This window comes from Pan paniscus, chromosome 14 (genome assembly GCF_029289425.2).
Source record: "Pan paniscus chromosome 14, NHGRI_mPanPan1-v2.0_pri, whole genome shotgun sequence".
NCBI classification, from domain to species: domain Eukaryota; kingdom Metazoa; phylum Chordata; class Mammalia; order Primates; family Hominidae; genus Pan; species Pan paniscus.
This window is the reverse complement of record NC_073263.2, coordinates 27,951,919-27,973,294: the sequence shown is the minus strand read 5'-3', so window position 1 is coordinate 27,973,294 and position 21,376 is coordinate 27,951,919. Positions and strand designations below refer to the sequence as shown.

At 40.0% G+C, this 21,376-nt stretch overlaps 1 protein-coding gene across 2 annotated transcripts in view; it reads left to right on the top strand.

Annotated features, from left to right (window-relative positions):
* Positions 1-21,376, top strand: part of FLT1 (fms related receptor tyrosine kinase 1) — a 194,688-nt gene that overhangs the window by 112,774 nt on the left and 60,538 nt on the right. The window contains exon 15 of one of the 2 annotated variants that reach the window (XM_008971604.5): positions 13,579-17,182. The exons of the other annotated variant lie outside the window; for it this stretch is intronic. Coding sequence (XP_008969852.1) covers positions 13,579-13,664 — 86 coding nt within the window. The 3' untranslated portion in view covers positions 13,665-17,182. Of the gene's footprint in view, positions 1-13,578; positions 17,183-21,376 lie in introns of those variants that run through there. 2 annotated transcript variants of the gene reach the window in all.

Below are 21,376 nucleotides of genomic sequence, written 5' to 3'. Positions count from 1 at the left end.
TTCCTTTGTCGCATCCCTTAAGACCCAGATTGGGTGTTCTCTCTCCAACTAGGCCTTACACAACTCCCACAAATAGGAGGCAGATCCTCCGTGAGTCTTTATTACTTATAACTGTTTCTACTTCTCTCTTGCTGAGACTTTTAAAAATCATCAGTTCATGTGTGTCAGTATTACCTATGCATATTTCTACTCCTCTCTTATGTATTTTTTTAAATCACCAGTTCATATATGTCTCCCCTCCAGAGGGCAGATAGATAGTTTATCTTATTTGTCTTATTTATGTCTTGTCTTTTCATCTTCAGAACCTAACACAGTACTTGACAATTAATAAATAAATGTTCCATGAATGAATGAATAAATGGTTTTCAGAAAATCTTAGGCTATCCTTAGCAAGCTCATAGTGGTAGCACAAAAGCCTCGATTTGGCATGGGGGTGGGGCCCATATCATGGAAGTTTTAAAGCTCAAGGGACCTTTAGAGTATCTTTAGTCTAACATGTAGAATGGAAAACTTAGGCTCAAAGAAGTAAAGTGATTTGCCTAAGATGACACACTACCAAGATGGGTAGTTTTGTGGAAAGCTAGTCCCTTGAGAGGTTCTCCCAGAATAAAAGGATGAATAAATACATGAATAAATAGCTTGTGAAAGAAACTGGTAAACTGTACTAAGTTTTCTTGTTTTTGTTTTGTTTGTTTGTTTGTTTTTGAGATGGAGTCTTGCTCTGTCGCCCAGGCTGGAGTGCAGTGGCACGATCTTGGCTCACTGCAACCTCCATCTCCCGTGTTCAAGTGATTCTCCTGCCTCAGCCTTCTGAGTAGCTGGGATTACAGACATCTGCCACCATGCCTGGTTAATTTTTTGTATTTTTAGTAGAGATGGGGGTTTCACCACGTTGGCCAAGCTGGTCTCAAACTCCTGACCTCAAGTGATCCACCCACCTTGACCTCCCAAATTGCTGGGATTACAGGTGTGACTCACCGCACAGGGCCAACTGTGCTAAGTTCTGTATTCCTCAAACTTACTTGATCACAAAATCCATTTTATGAAAGATTAGTGTAGGATGTTGAGTGATTCTTTGAAAGAAGTAAATGTGAAATAAGTTCAGTTTTTATTATTTGGAAGTGGGTTAAAGAATCAGAGTTAAAATGATTTGGGAAGCTTAGAACCATTATGAGACTAGAGGAGAGACAAGGCAAGAGAATGTGTCCCAGCAGCTACCACATGCAAAAAAAGAGTCCAGTGTGCTGGGGAGATCAGGGCTTGAGTCCTAGCATGGCCCTCATGAGTCATATAAGAATTTGGGCAACTCATTATTCCTTACTCTCGGAGCCCTTTTTCCACTATTTATAAAATTGGGATAATTCTGACCACACAGGGATATGGTAAGGTTTAAATGAGTTAACGTAAGCTGGCCCATAGTCTTGGCTTGTTCAATGCTGCCTTCTGACCCACCTCATTTATACAGAAATTGTCCAGTGAGTTGGCAGAATTCACTGGAAGGCATCAGAGTTAATTAATAAGCTCAAATGTCAAACAACCCTAAAACAAAATAATACAGATTCTCCCCCCACCACCCCTCCACCACCCAGCTTTCTCTGATCTTCTGAGGGCCAAACCAAAAGAAGAATATCTAAAAACAGGTCATATAAAGTCTTACACAAAATATTCTATAAATATCATTCTAGGATGCTACTATTTAGCAATTTAGCACTTATTAAGTTCAGCTATACCAAGTCAGCAATTTTCTTTCTCTCGCTTCCTTTTATTCACTCTGTAAAACCACTATAGCCTTTAGGAAAGGGCTTTCTTAATTTTCTGGAGATAATCTTCCCCATGTATATAGTTTCTGTAAAGTTCCATATGTAATATTCCCATTTGAGGAGCAAATGCAATAGCCAATGCAATATGCTCCATGACGATGACCCTTATGTTTGTATATATGAGTATCTTCAAAACTGCCAACTCTTTTATGACTATTTCTTTTTGTAAACCTATGAATAAAGGTAACCAAAGTGATAATCCCTGATTCGCCAATTGTTGCAAAACTGAAATGGAAGAGTATTAAGATCATGGCCTGCAAAGACTGAAAAGTAGTTTGTTATATACTCAGCCTTTAGCCAGCTTGACTGAGTTTTAAAACCCTGAAAATAAACTGTGTATCCTTTAGATACTTGAGGTGCACCTTTTAGATGAAGCCTGGCAGCTCAAAAAGGATTGATATAGCAAGAGAATTTTAGTGACCTTGGATCATTGATAGGATCCAGTCCATTATCATTGTTATTTTTTAAATGATGACTTGCTCCCATTCCAAAGAAAATATGAGAGAGGAAGTGAGGCACACACAAGGGCTCACGCTTTGTACAAGCGCCTATAAAATGCCTACTTGGGGTAGTTGGAGCTTTTTCCTCCCTTATCATTTCCTTTCAGGAAAAAACTGTCAGTGGGGCACAGCCATTCACCAGAAGAAAGGCAATTTTAAGAAAGTGTTATAAAAGCTGAGTAGTAAATTCTTGAGCCAAAGGGCATCAAGCAGGAATAAAAGGGATCTTAAGCATGCAGGCCCTGGAATGCATGTGAACGGATTGCAAGAGACAATCTTGGCCAGGGCAACCCAAACAAGAAGAGACAGGGCCTTGCACACCACACTGCCTGAGTACCTCGGGGTTGGCATGCTGTCTGCTGCACGTGCCCAACTCCCAGCACCGCTGTCAGGCTTCCCAGGGCTTCGATTGCTTGGCCCCATCCAGCTCGTTAGCACTAACTTCCTGCTGCACCCTGACACCACTCTTCCTCACTTTTTCCTTTCTCCTCTTCTCCCTTCCGTCCTCTGGGCCATGGGCTGCCTTCAGTTCTTGCCTGAAAAATTCTCTTTCCTCTCACTACGTTATTCTCCTCCCACTAATGCTTTTTTGTTTTGTTTTGTTTTTTTTGAGATGGAGTCTTGCGCTGTCGCTCAAGCTGGAGTGCAGTGGCACAATCTTGGCTCACTGCAAACTCCGCCTCCCAGGTTCTGGTGCTTCAGCCTCCTGAATAGCTGGGATTGCAGGTGCATGCCACAACGCCAGGCTAATTTTTGTATTTTTAGTAGAAACAGGGTTTCACCATGTTGGCCAGGCTGGTCTTGAACTCCTGACCTCAAGTGATCTGCCTGCCTCAGCCTCCCAAAGTGCTGGGATTACAGGTGAGAGCCAACACGCCCAGCCCCACTAATTCTTGATGTCGTGAAAGATCTTCTCTCACCTTCCAGGGAAGTGATTCTTCCTTTTTTCTGATGTCTAGGTTTATTTACAACTCATGTCATTGAGCACATCACTTCATTGTTCTCTGGTGTTACATGTGTTTATTTTATAATATCTTAATATGTCTTCTCTATTAAACATAGCAATATAAGATTTATTGAGCATTTACCAGGTACCAAGGCACCGTGTTAAGTGTTTTGGAGATATCTCATTTAATTTTCACAACTATCCTATGAGGTAGGGACATTATTAGATGCATTCCACAGATCTGTTTTACTTAACAAGCACCTGCGAGGTGCCTGCTGCTGCTTTAGAACTTACCTAATGCTAATTTGTTTGCTTTTCATAACAATTCTGTGAGGTTTGCTGAATGATTCTGACCGTTTTACAGACTAATGGATGAGGAAGCTGAGACATAGAGAGGAAAAATAACTGGTCCCAGGTCATAGAGTTAGTGAGTAGCCCTCCAAGGTTCAGACCAGAAGAATTTGACTCTGAAGCCTGCACTCTGCACACTGAACATATGGGCATTTAGCATTGAGCATAACTAAATGTTAGCTCACCTCACTCACAAGAGAACAAATGAGCATCAGTTTTAAATGATATAGTGGGCACCAATAAACATGTATTTAAAACAATGAATATCTGCTCATTCTCAGCCCTTAAAGATTAAGTCTCGGTCAGGCACGCTGGCTCATGCCTGTAATCCCAGCACTTTGGGAGGCTGAGGCAGGCTGATCATGAGGTCAAGAGATCGAGACCATCCTGGCCAACATGGTGAAACCTCGTCTCTACTAAAAATACAAAAATTAGTTGGGCATGGTGGCGCATGCTGATAGCTCCAGCTACTCAGGAGCCTGAGGCAGGAGAATCTCTTGAACCCGGGAGGCGAAGGTTGCAGTGAGCCGAGATCACGCCACTGCACTCCAGCCTGGCAACAGAGCAAGACTCCAACTCAAAAAAAAAAAAAAAAAAAAAAAAAAGATTAAGTCTCTTGAAGACTTCGGTTTATTTAAAGCATGTTTTGAAACATTTTAAAAGCATATTAAAATCACATAAAGCATTTTTTAAAAAAACTAGACATGCCATGTATAAAGGTAAACATTATTCTGAACCCAGATTGGGGGTTACTTTTAAGATATAAGGTAAATTAAAGATTAAGTCTCTTGAAGACTTTGGTTTCTTTAAAGCATGTTTTGAAACATTTTTAAAGCATATTAAAAACACATAAAGCATTTTTTAAAAACTAGACATGTATAAAGTTTAAAATTATTTTGAACTCAGATTGGGTGTTACTTTTAAGTTGTAAAGGTCCAGAATGCATGTCCTATCAGCCTAATACTCATATATTTACTTATTTAACAAATATTTATAAGTCACTGCTTTGTGTCTGGCACTGCGCTAGGCTCTGCAAATACAGCAGTGAACAAGAAAACTGAAATCTGAAGAACCAAAAATCTAGAGTAATTAAGTGATGCATGTATTTACCTGAAATACGCTTCTTCAAGCAACAACCCTGTGTGTCCTGCCTTATTCGCTATTATCGTGTCAATTGGTCTAAAAATGGAATAAGGCAAATTAATAAATGGGCAATCAGAAAAATTCGATGGCTCAATCATGGTATCAAAATATCTTTAATACATTGGATAGCTGAAAAGATACACCCTTTGTGCTTTAATTTTCCTATGTTAATGCTGTGCATACAATAAGTTCTCAATTGTTGTTAGCTGTGTATACAGAAAGGAAGAAGAGATAAGGGAAAATTAGTAGGGGCTCCAAATTAGAACTGAGTAAAGAAGCAACTGGGAACTCTTAGAAGGGACTGATATGGTGCAAAGTGTTGAAAGATGAAGGTAATTTAAGACCTATTTACTTTGAAGAGGCAGGTGAAAAGAGAGTAGACAAGCTGAAGTGAATATAATACAGAGAGCCAGAGATAAGAGAGGAAAATGCAGTGTGAAGGGACTAATACCAAGAAGCACCACACAAGAGTTCAAAGTCAGAGATGAATCCTGTTTGACAGTAGTTGCTTTGAGTATGGTCTGATTCCTAGGGGTACATGGACAGCAAAGCTCCTTTTAGAAACATTTCTTTCTGTTGGGCTAAAAATATTTAAGGTTTGCAAACCAGACTTGGAACAATGGTACAGTGTCACCTTTGAGAACCCTTGACCCTGAGTGTCTTTACTCCCTCTTCAGGCCACCTGCCTAAAGGACTGGCAGCTCTCCAAAATAATCAAAAAGTCTCCTTTCTACCTTACATTCTTCCCAGGTTCTCCAATGAGGTCGTAAAATATTTCAAGTTATGACATTGCTGAGCAGGTGCTGCAAGGGGGGCTACTGGCAACCCTCTTCACAGTGGCACTGTAAGGAAGTAACATAAGTTGGCCAAGAAGATATGGCAGAAGGCCTATCTAGTTTAGGTTTGCACTGACACAGGCACAAACCATCTCACAAGTGATTGTGCTCTGAAAGAGTCATTAAAAGTCTGAAAAAAGTAACAAACCCTCCCTCTCTGGAAATATTTGAGAAAACAGAAGGCAATCTTGATCTTAGATGTTTTTAGTAAAGCCTGCCTGAACCAATAAACCATCATCAAACTATTATTTAAGCTAAATTTTTATGATAGCAAAACATTTTTAGAATATTTTAAGGTTAAAGCAGTAGTATTAGAACAACAAAGAGTTCAGAAAGAGTAAATTCTGTCTTAAACAGACTGAGGCTGGAGCAGGAGAGAATCACTCTAACCCAATGATTAATACTCCTTCTTAAATGAAATCTTCTTGATCACTAGGACTAAGTGTTTATCTAACTGTTAGAGGACATCTTTCCTGTCACACTATATCACTGACACCAAATGTCTGCATCTGTAGGCACCACATTCAGATCCTAGTACCTAAGAGGACAGAATCACCTCTGAATTATCAAGTGATTTGACTAGATCCAGGAAAGATCTTAAGGAACCTTAGAAGAGAGAGAGGAATGAGGCTGTTAATACCCAGGGATGAAAAACTGACCATCTGTCACCCTCAGGCTACTAGAATCAGCAGTTTTGCTTGATTCCTTAATAAAATTCCTTAATGAAATTCAGAAATGTCAAATGTCTTTTGCAAAACTTGAGGTGTAGTTGCCTTTTCCTTCTCATGAAATCTATCCTTACGGTACACAATGAATGAAGAACTATTATTGCAGAAAAGAAATGTGAACAAGATATCCAGGGTGTGCGCAGAGCAGTGCCTGTGAGGGTGAGCTGGCTGCTCTACTTAGCACCCCCTGAAACCAGAGCTGATCTGCTGGTGTGATTAGCTAAGCAGCTGTTCTCGCTAGCCCTGTCTCTTCAATATGTGTCATTAAGGTCAGGGGCTCTCTACATCCAGATCAAGGAAAACCAAGCCTCACTGCTGATATGCAAGTAGCTCTTCTTCCCTGCCAGGACTATGTTGCAGAATCAAGGCTCAGTTCTTTTCCAAGGATAAAGTTCTTTTAGGAGGTAGAAGAAAGGAGAGTAATGAAGTAAGAGAGGTAGTGGGGTAACAGCACACAAAAACTAACCTGTTGACATTGCCAAAGTTCAGACCTACAACACTCATCTCAGCCAACAGAGGGAACCTGACTTTAACACAGCCCTATCATGGCAAAAAAAAAAAATTGAAAATGTTGCTTTATGCGCTTTCTGCAATTCTGCAATTACTTGTTAATGTTTGGCTAGTTCAATGAGATTGAAAAGTACAGTGATAGAGTTCTATAATTTATATTCAGAAAAGTAATCCATGAGTAAAGTTCCATTTTGAATTGGAAAGCAATAGAAGCTATTTATGAAGAATCAGTCTGCCCCAAAGTATCTCTTTTTATTGGCAAGATTCAGTTGATTTAGGTCTTGCACCTACATGCATAGGTATACACACACATACATAGCAATATATCCTATCCTAAAGCTTTGCCTAAAGAAAATTTCCTGGATGCATTTTACAGCATAACATCCTCATCTCTATTCAGCCCAGAAAAGCCTCCTGAAAGCTGCTAGCCACAGTAAGGTCCAACTGAGGGATCATACATTGGTCAACACAAACATCTATTCATATGAATAGCAGGGCCCCCTGCTAGTTGTTTAAGTTTAGTGGTGGTGGTAGTGGTGGTGGGGTGTGTGTGTGTTTGTTTGTGTGTGTTAGGTCCTACTAAATTTTTAAATGAAAAATTTAGGACATAAGAAATAGGAGGGCTGGGCACGGTGGCTCACAACTGTAATCTCAGCACTTTGGGAGGCCGAGGTGGGCGGATCACAAGGTCAGGAGATCGAGACCATCCTGGCTAACACGGTGAAACCCTGTCTCTACTAAAAATACAGAAAAAATTAGCTGGGCATGGTAGTGGGCGCCTGTAGTCCCAGCTACTCGGGAGGCTGAGGCAGGAGAATGGCATGAACCCGGGAGGTGGAGGTTGCAGTGAGCCAAGATCGCGCCACTGTACTCCAGCCTGGGCGACAGAGCGAGACTCCATCTCAATAAAAAAAAAAAGAAAAGAAATAGGAGAGAACTTGTAAATGTGGGCATCACTTTAGAAAAAGGGTTTTTTGGGTTTTTTCTTTATATTTTGTTTTGTTTTTTGTTTGTTTTTTGAGACATGGTCTTGCTCTGTTTCCCAGGCTGGAGTGCAGTGACATGATCATGACTCACTGCAGCCTCAACCTCCCGGGCTCAGGTGATCCTCTCACCTCAGCCTCCTGCATAGCTGGGACTATAGTCACATGCCACCATACCCAGCTATTTTTTTTTCTTTTGTAGTCTTTCTATGTTGCCCAGGCCTCATTTTTTTAAATTGTGGCAAAATGCACATAACATAAATTTTATCATTTTAACCATTTTAAAGTGTACAATTAAGTGGCACTAAGTACATTTACAATGTTGCAAAACCATCACCACTATCTAGTTACAGAACTTTTTCATAACCCCAATCGGAAATCCCATGCCCATTAAAGCTTCTCCTTTTTTGACTATGAATTAACCTCCTCTTTTGATTCTCTCTGTGACCTCTTGCAACACACGGAAATGTACTTTGAACATGGCCAAGATCAGCAGCAAATTTTGTCTGAAGAGCAGTCAATGCTTGAGGGACCAATGGCTGGGAAAAAGAAATGGGGCATGAAGAAAAACAAAGAGAAGAGATACAAAGAGATTTGGGGACATCGAGGGGTTAGTGGGGGTGGTAAACTGTCCCAGCAGTCATCCCAGAGATCTCTCAGAGGCTGTACTCTGTCCAAAGACACTAACCCCAAAACTAAGAGCCAGTGCCTGGGCTCTTAGAGTGAGAGGGATCTCAATCCCTAATCAACAAATTCCTCCCTACACTAAAGATTGGATGACTACAGAAGGAAAACTCATACACTCCCTTAAACATGCTTTCATGAGTTCATGTTTTTGCAAAATAATTAGATGGACTTTTTCCATTTTACATGTCTAGAATCTGCATGGAAATCTCTCCTCCCCTCAAGCATAAACTTCAGACAGTTTAATCAGGACCTAAAGTGGCACATACACAGCAATGCAACTGGGGTCACCACTATGCCCAATTCAATTAAGGAAAATATGCAAACAAATATACTCTCAGATAACTAGTCAGTGAACTCAGTCCACGACTCTAAATTGCTGCTGAAAAAAATCAAAGTCAAGAAAGTTCACCTCCCCATTCAAATGATAAACCTGATTTTTATATAATCTCCTGCTACCAAGGAGACTTAAACAATCAAGACTGTATATTAGTTTAAGTAGCCATCTCATACAACTCAATCATAATTAAACTGAGCATCACTGAGAAACAAAATGAAATGCAGAAAACATACTCTATGTCACGTTCCCTCCCCCACCTCCACACGGTGGGACAGTCTTCTGACTAAATGGGTTTTGATTTGTCCTTTTATTGCCTTAATCTAAAATTGTAAATTGTCATAAAATATAAATCTACTTTTCTTGCCTCAAAAACATTCACTCACTCATTCTAACATAGTCAATATTACAAAGTTTTGCAATGTTTAAGTATTTGAACCCATATAGCTTTTAAACTTTTCATTTAATGGCTCTTTGCCACTGAGAAAGAGGTAAAAAGGGCTACAGTTTCATGTCTTAATGTTTCATTTTTATTTTATTTATTTATTTATTTTTGAGACAGAGTCTCACTCTGTTGCCAAGCTGGAGTGCAGTGGCACGATCTCTGCTCACTGCAAGCTCCGCCTCCTGGGTTCAAGTGATTCTCCTGCCTCAGCCTTCCAAGTAGCTGAGACTACAGGCCCGCACCACCATGCCCAGCTAACTTTTGTATTTTTAGTAGAGACGGGGTTTCACCATGTTGGCCAGGATGGTCTCAATCTCTTGACCTCGTGATCTGCCCACCTTGGCCTCCCAAAGTGCTGGGATTACAGGCATGAGCCACTGCACCCAGCTATATATATATATATATATATTTTTTTTTTATTTAAACGAGGAATATATGAATACATTTCCACTGTACAGAAATAGAGTAAGCTATACAAATTTCCCTTATGGAGAGGTAATACATATTAACTGTTTGATATGTATCTTGTCAATGTTTTTTCCATTTTTTAACCTATACGTGTGCATATGTACAAATGTGGGCTTTAAAAATATATGGCCAGATGCAGTGGCTCATGCCTGTAATCCCCCAGCACTTTGGGAGGCTGAGGCAGGCAGATTGCCTGAGGTCAGGAGTTCAAGACCAGCTTGGCCAACATGGTGAAACTCTATCTCTACTAAAAATACAAAAATTAGCCAGGCATGGTGTCAAGTGCCTGTAGTCTCAGCTACTCAGGAGACTGAGCTAGGAGGATTGCTTGAACCCAGGAGGCAGAGGTTGCAGTGAGCCAAGATGGCTCCACTGCAGTTCAGCTTGGGAAAGAGAGCGAGACTCCGTCTCAAAAAAAAAAAAAAAAAAAAATATATATATATATATATACACACACACACACACATACACCAATGATTTATTCATTCAATAGATATTCACTGACAGTCAACCCTGTGACAGGCATATTAGGTGCTGGGAACAAAACAGGGACCTTGAATTTACATTCTAATGGGAAAATACAGGCAACAAATTTAACAAACAAAACTACTGTCATGTCCCCTTATCCACAGGGGATCTGTTCCAAGACCCCAAGAGGATGCCTGACACCTCAGATTATACCAATTGCTGTCCATCAGAACACGCTCTGTTCATGCCTTCTACCCACAAACTTAAATGCCTTTTCAGGTTTCTTTTTCCTTCTTTCCAATTTCATGGATAGAAGGTTCATTCTTACCATAGATCTTAGCCAACCTCAGCATATGATTTTTTTGTTTTCTTATTAAGTTGAGAACTTTCACCTTTTAACTAAAAGGAAGTACTTCACAGCTTCATCACTATTCGTGTGCTTTGGAGCACATTATTGAGGAAAATAAGTGTTCTGTGAACACAAGCACTGTGATACTGGGACCATCTATCTGGTAGGCCAGCCAGCTCCTAAGGGATTCATAGATGGGTAGCAGCTACAGCGTGGAGATGTGTGCGGGACAAAGGGAAGATTCACATCCTGGGAGGGACAGAGTGAGACAGCAAGAGACTTCATCATGCTACTCAGAATGGTGTACAATTTAAAACTTATAAATTGTTTATTTATGGAATTTTCCATTTAATATTTTTGCACGTTGGTAAACTAAAACCACAGATACAGGGGGACTACTATATAAGCATATGGTATAAATTCTGATAGTCATCACTGTTATGATGAAAATAAAATAAGATAATGGATTACAGTGAGTGACTGGTAGTGGGCTTATATGGGAAACCCAGCATTTCTGAGATAAAATTTGAGTTAAGGTCACACCATATGTCATTTTAAGACTTGCTTTTATTACTTGATATATCTTGGAGGTCTTTCTAAGTCAAAACGTATTGTTCTACCCCACTCTTTTTAGCAGGCATACACTGTAATATGATTTGTATTCCCATAACTTATGTAACTACTCCTCTATTGAGAGAAAAACACTTTCTTGACTAACTTCTTATGGAGTGCAATAGTACTGATTTTCCTGTCTTAAAATGGTCATTAGAATTGCTACTTCATCACACACAAAAAAAGCCCTGTAGGTGACTGGCCATCTTCTTCGGGACTAACGGATCCAACCTTGTGGACAGGCTATGGCCAATCTGAACATAGCACAAGGATTAATTGGGACAGGAGTGTGTGGGTGTGCGCACAAACTTACATGCATGTGTTCACAGTTTACAAATAAACATAGCTGATAGCTAAGGTTATATAGATAATAACCATAGAGTTAGGACCATTTGACACATTTTTAAGTGCCTGAATCATCCTGAAATGCTTTATTAGAACAAGAGCAAAGTTCACAGTGAAAGTGCACAAAGATGCTTTCATTTTAAATATTTAGAAATACGTGTGTTTTTGGCACCGTTTCAAAGGATTCATTTTAACTATAGCCTCTTCAAGGCTTTTAGAAACTATTCTGCTATCATAACTCCATTTTTTTATTATACTTTAAGTTTTAGGGTACATGTGCACACCGTGCAGGTTTGTTACATATGTATACATGTGCCATGTTGGTGTGCTGCACCCATTAACTCATCATTTAACATTAGGTATATCTCCTAATGCCATCCCTCCCCCCTCCCCCCATCATAACTCTATTTTGTAAGTTAAAGTAGTGAAGGAATAGACATTATCCCAAATGAAAGGACCTTTGTCTATGGTGTTTCCCTTATTCAGAGGTTACAGTGAGAAGAATATTATACAGCTTTTTTTTTTTTCTTTTTGAGACAGGGTCTTGCTCTGTGGCCCAGGCTGGAAGGCAGTGGAGTTACCATGGCTCACTGCAGCCTCCTCCCAACTCTCCCACCCCCCCAAGTAGCTGGAACTACAGGCACATGCCACCATGCCGGGCTAATTTTTTTTATTTTTTATAGAGACAGTAGTCTCACTGTGTTGCCCAGGCTGGTCCTGAACTCCTGGGCTCAAGCTGTCCTCCTGCCTCTACCTCCCAAAGTGTTGGAATTACAGGCATGAGCCACTGCACCTGGCCTATATGGCATTTTTCATCACTGTCCCCAGTCTTATTCTTTTCTCAGTGCTCCTGTTCTTTCTCTGTCTTTTTCATGGCTAAAGCGTTAATTGTCTTATCAGGGCTTACACTGCCATCAAGTCTCCTTTAGATGCTATGTTTTGCAACATTCTCATATTCTCTTCCAGCTTAACATATTATTGCAAGGCTGCTTTTCACTGTGTCTCAAATTATCCCATACGTCAACTTTTTTTTTTTTTTTACATTCACAAAGGCTTTGCCATGAGGCTTGATCTTAGGGTGAAATTCTCAATAAAGAAGAAACCACATGGTAACCATTCAGAAGCACTGAAATCACTCATCTTTTTAGTGTCATTTATGGATTAATCGTTTTTCATTTTCCTTTTCTTTTTTGGAGATGGAGTCTCGTTCTGTCATCCATGCTGGAGTACAGTGGCATGATCTTGGCTCACTGCGACCTCCATCTCCTGGGTTCAAGCAATTCTCCTGCCTCAGCCTCGTGAGTAGCTGGGATTACAGGTGCCCACCACCACGCCTGGCTAATTTTTGTAGTTTTAGTAGAGACAGAGTTTCACCATGTTGGCCAGGCTGGTCTTGAATTCCTGACCTCAGGTGATCCGACCCCCTTGGCCTCCCAAAGTGTTGGAACTATAAGCATGAGCCACCGCGCCTGGCCTTCATTTTCCAATTTTGTCAGCCTTTGCCATTTTACTCAACTTGAATTTATGTTCCTCAGACATAGTTTTCCAAAAATCCAAAGTTTGACTGGATATATAAAATCTCCTTTGTGGAAAGTCAATCTGACATCTTGCCTCTAGCTTTCCTGGGTCACTTTTAGCCATTTCTATATTTTGGCTCTTCTGGTTCTTAGTTCGGACACTGCTCTTAGCTAATCAATTAAAGGCTGCCAATCTAGCCAGGCGCAGTGGCTCACACCTGTAATCCCAGCACTTTGGGAGGCTGAGGCTGGTGGATCACCTGAGGTCAGGAGTTGGAGACCAGCCTGGCCAACGTGGTGAAACCCCATCTCAACTAAAAACACAAAAATTAGCCGGGTATGGTGGTGGGCACCTGTAATCCCAGCTACTCAGGAGGCTGAGGCAGAAGAATCGCTTGAACCTGGGAGGTGGAGATTGCAGTGCGCAGAGATTGCACCATTGCACTCCAGCCTGGGCAACAAGAGCAAAACTCTGTCTCAAAAAAAAAAAAAAAAAGCTGCCAATCTAAAGATATGATTATTTACTGTGTACCTAGAACTGTATACATCAACGTCACCATCGTCATCATCATCATCACCATTGTCATCATCATCATCATCGTCATCATCATCATCATCATAGCTATCATCATTATCATCATCATCATCATCATCATCATCATAGCTACCATTTATTGAAAACTATTATGTGTCAACTTCAAAGAACTTATCCTTTAGTTGGAGAGCCAAGACAATCATAACAATAACAAATGGCCGGGCATGGTGGCTCACGCCTGTAATCCCAGCACTTTGGGAGGCCGAGGCAGGTGGATCATTTGAGGTCAGGAGTTCAAGACCAGCCTGACCAAGATGGTGAAATGCTGTCTCTATTAAAAATACAAAATTAGCCGGGCATGGTGGCTCATGCCTGTAATGCCAGCTACTCGGGAGGCTGAGACAGGAGAATCACTTGAACCCAGGAGGCAGAGGTTGCAGGGAGCCGAGATCGTGCACTGCACTCCAGCCTGGGCAACAAGAGCGAAACTCCGTCCCAAAAAACAAACAAACAAATAAATAAATAAATAAATAAATAAATAAACAGACAAAATTCACTTTTTATTCTATTAAACTTAACATACATGCATTAATTGCCTACTCTGAGCCTGATCCTTTATTATATTCTAGAGAAAATGAAAATAAGCAACACATAATCCTCACCTTTGAAAAACAAACATAATAGGTGCAAAGTCAGTTCATAAATGTGCAATGTGAGTGGTATAAAATAACATCAGATAAAAATTAGCACTTCTGATGACTAATCAGGGGAGATTTCATGGAGGAGATGTCATCTGAATTGGACTTTGATGAATAAAAAAGAGAGTTTTGATGACGAATATTAGTTTGGCCAAAGTGGATGAATATAATGTTCTCTAAGTCAACAATACAGATGGTCAACTGAGCAACAAAACAGAAGTTGCTGGTCAGACTAGTAGGCCCATTTAGGAGAGCAACAAGCCACTTTTGTGTGTGGGGGGAACAGGAGGCAAAGACATGGCCTGCATTTATGTAATCAAATAGGTGAATTCAAAAGCTCTACAGATTTATTTACTCAATGGTGAATTGGATTAAAATTATATTCCATGCTCTTCCCTGGGCAATATGGTGCTCACACATAAAATGCCAAGATTGTCCTTCACCTTAAGGTATAATGGGAAGAAATAAAGCTATCTACAGAGTCCCTTGAAAATTACACCTTTAAAATTGACAGTTGGACATCTTGAAAATTTAGACCACATCCCATGAATAAATTAGGCCATCATGGTCAAAAACTTATCCACATCCTCCATTAGCAACCAACATAATAGGTAATTCAAATCCTCACACTGAGTTTCATCGTCAGATACTTTAGAGAACACCACACGTTTCTACAAAAACAGCCCAGTGTAAAGTTTTACTTGTCCTTTTGGGGCTAATGCTTTAGCAAACGCATAAAACCACCAGAGTTTGCATTCTAAGCTCCAGGAACTGAGGCTTTTTGAACCTTAAGATGACAAAATTAACTGACAGAATTTTATAAATTCTGAGGTGAGCTTGGCATGCTGCAGGTCATCAGTCCATGCTACCACCCAGGGAGTTAGCACTAATAACTAGCTTAGCTTCATCATATTCCACAAATATTGCAAAGCTCACTCCCCTCCTCCACCCTCTACATGACATTTTCCATTGTCTTCATTTATGTGGTCATTTTCCTCAGTTACTGAAGGTCAGCTGTCTATCGGCCTGCACTAGACACTGGGGACTCAATAATGAATAAGGTAGAGTTACCATTCTCCAGGAGCCCACAGTGGAGTGGGCAGATAAGAAAGTCAGCAATTTTATGACAAAAAGGTAAGTGCCAGAGTAGGGGCATTCACAGGGTGATGCAGGAGTAACAGAGACGGGGTCCAAGAGCATCAGAAGATGCTTTCCACTGGGCGTGGTGGCTCACGCCTGTAATCCTAGCACTTTAGGAGGCCGAGGCAGGTGGATCACCTGAGGTCAGGAGTTCAAGACCTGCCTGGCCAACATGTTGAAACCCCATCACTACTAAAAATACAAAAAATTAGCTGGGTGTGGTGGCAGGCGCCTGTAATCCCAGCTACTCAGGAGGCTGAGGCAGGAGAATCTCTTGAACCCAGGAGGCGGAGGTTGCAGTGAGCCAAGATCGTGCCATTTCACTCCAGCCTGGATAACAAGAGCAAAACTCCATCTCAAAAAAAAAAAAAAAAAAGCTTTCCAGAGTAGCTAATCCTGAGCTGAATATTAAAGAACAAGCAAATGTTAACCAGGCATCAAGGGAACCACGTGTGCAGTCACTGAGGCTTAGAACAAACTGCAAATAGATTAGTATGGCTCATACCAAAGACACATGTAGGGATGCAGCAGGCAGCAAAGCTGGGAAGATAGGAAGGGGCCAGATCATGAAGGTCCTTGCTTAGTAACAACATAAAAGCTTATCCCCATGTACATACTCTAAGTTATGTCAAATATATCTTGCATCCATGTTTTTATTGGCCTTCACAGTAGATCTATATAAGTTGATCTGGTTGCCAACATTTAAGAATCATGAGCTTTAACATTAAAAAAAAATTCAAATTTCTGCCTTCTTTCTAAAACTCAGAAGACAACACCAGACTCAAGTCCCCAAATTCTCAATAGGTTGGAGCTAAGCAAAGGCTTCTGCTTTTAGGTGGGAGACAGGCTTTCTGTTCTCCAGAGACATAGTCCCCCTTCCATTATTTTATCCCCAACTCATTTATATTACGTGCCTGGCTCCTGAAGACATCTATGTTTGCAAGTGCTACTCTATGCCCTGTTGGTCCATCGGATACAGCTTCTAAGAGTAAAGAGAAATAAATAATGAGTTTCCATGGGAATTGTTATGTCTTCAGTGGTTAAAAAATCTGTATTTAGTGGCAGAAGCCAAGGAAATACACAAACAAGCACATGGAAATGACTTAGGCTATCCTTTAGAAGCAAGCAAGCAGGCCTACAATTAAACTATCTCAGAAACACAAAGCAGAGTATCATGTTTATAAGTGAGTTCTGGCTGAGCACGGTGGCTCACGCCTGTAATCCCAGCATTTTGGGAGGCCGAGGTGGGCGAATCACTTGAGGTCAGGAGTTCGAGACCAGCCTGGCCAACATGGTAGAACTCCCATCTCTACTAAAAATACAAAAATTAGCCAGGCTTGGTGGTGCACACCTGTAATCCCAGCTACTAGGGAGGCTGAGGCAGGAGAATCCCTTGAGTCCGGGAGCAGAGGTTGCAGTGAGCCGAGGTTGCACCACTTCAGTCTAGCCTGGGCGACAGAGCAAGACTCCGCCTCAAAAAAAAAAAGTGAGTTCTACATGTTAGTTCTAATGACTAATACCCAAAAAGGAAAGAGAAAATTCAAATACAGTGACCTCTCAAAGACCTCAATACTATTTTGCATAACAACAAAATTAAAATCTATCTAGGAATAAATATAACTAAAGAAAAACATGATATTTAAAGAGAAAAATCATAAAACTATTAAATGACATAAAAGAAAACCTAAATAACTCAAAGATACTCAATATTCTTCTACAAAAACACTTATTGGTAGAACCATATTGCCATTTTTGTACGTCAAAGTATTGGCAATTCCATATGGTTCCACCTAAAAATAAATATGACCATTTCCCCCAAATTATAATGTAATATGAACTCAGTGGAATTCCAATAAACATTCCAATTGTGCTTTTTACAGAATTTGACAAGCAAAATCTGAAGTATAAAGTATTGAAGTATAAAGGGCCAAGAATAGTCAAGACCATTTCGAAAGCTATCTGGTGAGGCCATACCAGATATCAAGATGTGTTATCAAGCAATCATAATTTAACTTATGTGGTACAGGGATAGATAAATAGGTCACTGTGAATAAATAAAGAGCCTAGAAACAGAATCACAAATACACAAATACATGGGAGCTTCAACATAAAAAATTCAGATAGTATCTGAACAGAGCTGGCACAACGACTTAGTGTTAAAAGAAGATCTTATTCAATAAATGATGCTGGGATCATTGGCTATTTATATGGTAAAAATTAGGTCCTTACTTCACACCATACACATACCCCTCCCCAAAAGAAAATCTAGGTTGATTAAAAACCTAAATAAGAAAACACAAAATATTAAATGAATCTCTTAAACAGATTTTATGAAGAAAGTATACAAGGTGAACGCTTTATGATATCAGGGTAGGAAAAGAGTTCTTAAGTAACAAAAAGCACAAAAAGTATAATAAAAAAATACTGATAAATTTGATTATGTTAAAAAATTTAAAGCTTTGTATTAAAAATTCACCATGGCAGGGACTGTGGCTTACACCTATAATCCCAACTACTCAGGAGGCTGAGGCTGGAGGATCACTTGAGCCCAAGAGTTCAAGGCTGCAGTGAGCTATGACCTTGCCACTGCAGTCCAGCCTGGGCAATAGAAAGAGACCTCATCTCAATAAATAAGTAAATAAATAAAATAAAAATTTACCATAAGTGAAATTTAAAACACTGTTCATACAATGAAGGAAGACTTGAAACGTATTAAGCCAACAAAGAATTAGCATCCCAAACATATAAAGAACCCTAAAATCATTGACGAAAAGACAAATAGGACAACAGAAAAATGGGCAAAGGATAGAAACAGGCAGTTCACACAAAGAGAAACCTGAATGGCCAATAAAAATATTTCACCTAACTAGTAATCAGGGAAATGTAGATTAAAACCACAGCAAGATACAATTTCACATCAATCATTTTGCCATCAATTAAAAAGCATGGACTGGGAGCAGTGGTTCACCCCTGTAATCCCAGCACTTTGGGAGGCCAAGGCCGGCGGATCGCTTGAGGTCAGGAGTTCAAGACCAGCCAACATGGTGAAACCCTGTCTCTACAAAAATACAAAAATTAGCCAGATGCAGTGGTGGGCACCTATAATCCCAGCTACTTGGGAGGCTGAGAGAGGAGAATCACTTGAACCCAGGAGGCAAAGGCTGCAGTGAACCGAGATTGCACCACTGCACTCCAGCCTGGGCGACAGCAACACTCCGTCTCAAAAAAAAAGGATAAATATAAAAGCATTGCTGAATGGGAAAACAATCAAGTTGAAAAGGATATATAATCTATAATACCTGTTATTTAGAATTTTTAAGCACACAAAATAATATTCTGTATTCTGTACAGATATATACCTATGTAGAAAAAGTACAAAAACATGCATGTGGAAAAAGTACAAAAACATGTACTATGTAGAAAAAGTACAATTTCAGGTACCTCTGGAGAGAGAGGGTAAAGGAAGGGATAAAGTATCTATAAATCTCATTTCATATAAAAGACAGAAATGGGTCTGCCTAAAGCAAATATGGCAAAATGTTGACCTCTGATCATCTTAATGGTAGATACATGAGTTATACTTTTTCTGCACTTTAACATTTTTGAAAGTGCTCACAGTCAAAAAAATTAAAATTAAACTAAAAATAGAACCACTTTAAAAATGTATTTTCCTCAGCAGAACAGAGCCTGTATCCTACGATTTGGGTCATATAAAGTGAGTATCAACAGATTAAGGTATTAGAGAAACCTGGGGAGACAACAATGAATTAAGTATGAACAAAAGATCTGAAGAATGGAGACAAATTATAGGGGTAATAACATGCTTATTTTCGTAAGAAGGGAAATAAATGCAAGAGTGGAGGATGAGCAAGGGCCTGATGACAGTTCTGAGCGTCTGAGTGGCCTATCTGATGGGGAAGCATCAATGTCTCTGTGTCATTTGTTATAGTACAATAGAGGGCATATCAGAAAGAAGAGCTTTGCCTGTTGAATTTGGACACCTTCTCACCCCATCTCCTCTCCTCCTTGGGCTAGAAAGAGGAATCTGTGCCAGATGATGTTAGCTCATGAGCATCCTGGCTACCATCTCTCACCTTTCATAATTACACACTCTCCTTGAGTGAAATCCAAGTCCTTTAACTTTATTTACTCATGGTGCCAGCCTGTTTGTTGTTGTTGTTGTTGTTGTTGTTGTTGTTGTTGTTTCCAAGTTTTAGTGGAGATGGAGTCTCATTATGTTGCCCAGGCTGGTCTCGAACTCCTAGGCTCAAGCAATCTGCCCACCTCGGCCTCCGAAAGTGCTGGGATTATAGGCATGAGCCACTGTGCCCAGCCCATGATGCTATCCTTGAGTTGGGATTTGAGTGATAGAAAATTGGCTGAGTTTCAGATCTGCTGCAATGGAGATGATTGTAATGATTGTAGGTAGCAAGATAGCTGCTCTTATAAATGTTCATTGACCCCGAGCAACTGTACAGCCACACTTTTATTTTCTGTGATTGCCACTTGTACTATATCTTATACTTCTCAAAGCTTCAATGCTTCCATTTAAGCTATCTCAATTGATCATGAAATAGGTGGAGCAGGTATTATTCTCATTTTACCGGTAAGGAACTTGCCACAAAAAGATTAAGTGACTTAGCCAGGGTTATGGGGAAGAGCTGTCATTTTTTCCCTGTTATCTGGGTTTAAAATATTGGAATCACCTTGGACTCATCTCTCTCTTTTTCTATTGCTGTATCCAGTAAAGCACCAATTCCTATAGGTTGTTTCTACAAAGTATCTGTTTCCATTTCTTCCTCTCTACTTCCTTTCCCACCATCCAGATTTGAGACCTCATCATTCCTTGCCTGAATTACAACTGATGAGCAGGACTTGCAGATGCTATGCTTTCCTCATTCCAGTCCAGCTGTATTCTCCTTCTAGACTGAACGTCCTTAAATGTCGCTTTCACTATGCTCAAAAATCTTTGTGATTCTCTTTCCTTCTACATGGAATTGAAACTCCTCAACCAAGATTTCAAAGCTCTCCTTAATCTGAATTCACCTTTTCCAGTCACCTACTCAAAACAGGTCTTTTGAAATAAAAATGGCTAATACACACATGAAAAAATGTTCAAAGAAATACAAATTAAAACAATCATTTTCATCTATCAAATCAGCAAAGTTTTGTGTTTTTAATTTTTTAGACGATACTGCTCATCCTCCACTCTTGCTATTTATTTCCTTTCTTACAAAAAAAAGCAAGTTATTACCCTTATAATTTGTCTCCATCCCTCAGATCTTTTGTTCATACTTAATTCATTGTTGTCTCCTCTGGTTTCTCTAATACCTTAATCTGTTGATACTCACTTTGTAATTCTCCAAAACTAGAATTTGTAGGCAAGGATTTCTTCTGCTTGATAGTGTATCACCAGTATCTAGAATAGTGTCTAGTACATAGTAGGAGCTCAAAAAATATTTGTTATATAAATGAACAAACTGTGTTTTCAGAAAGTACACTTTAGAAAGACTAAAGAAACAACATCTGGGAGGTGAGATTGTAGGTGTTTGGAGTTTGTGTGTTTTTTACATTTCTTTCTTTTTTGTTTTTTGAGATGGAGTCTTGCTCTGTCACCCAGGCTGGAGTGCAGGGGCACCATCTTGGCTCACTCCAAGCTCTGCCTCCCGGCTTCAAGCGATTCTTCTGCCTCAGCCTCCCGAGTAGCTGGGACTACCGGCATGAGCCACCACGCTCGGCTAATTTTTGTATTTTTAGTAGAGACGGGGTGTCACCATATTGGATAGGCTGGTCTCGAATTCCTAGACCTCATGATCCACCCACCTCGGCCTCCCACAAGTACTGGGATTACAGGCATGAGCCACCGCGCCCAGCCTTTTCCATTTCTTTAATTGGCAAATAATAATAATTATATATATGCACAGGGTGCAGTGTGATGTTTTAATATTAATACATGTATAC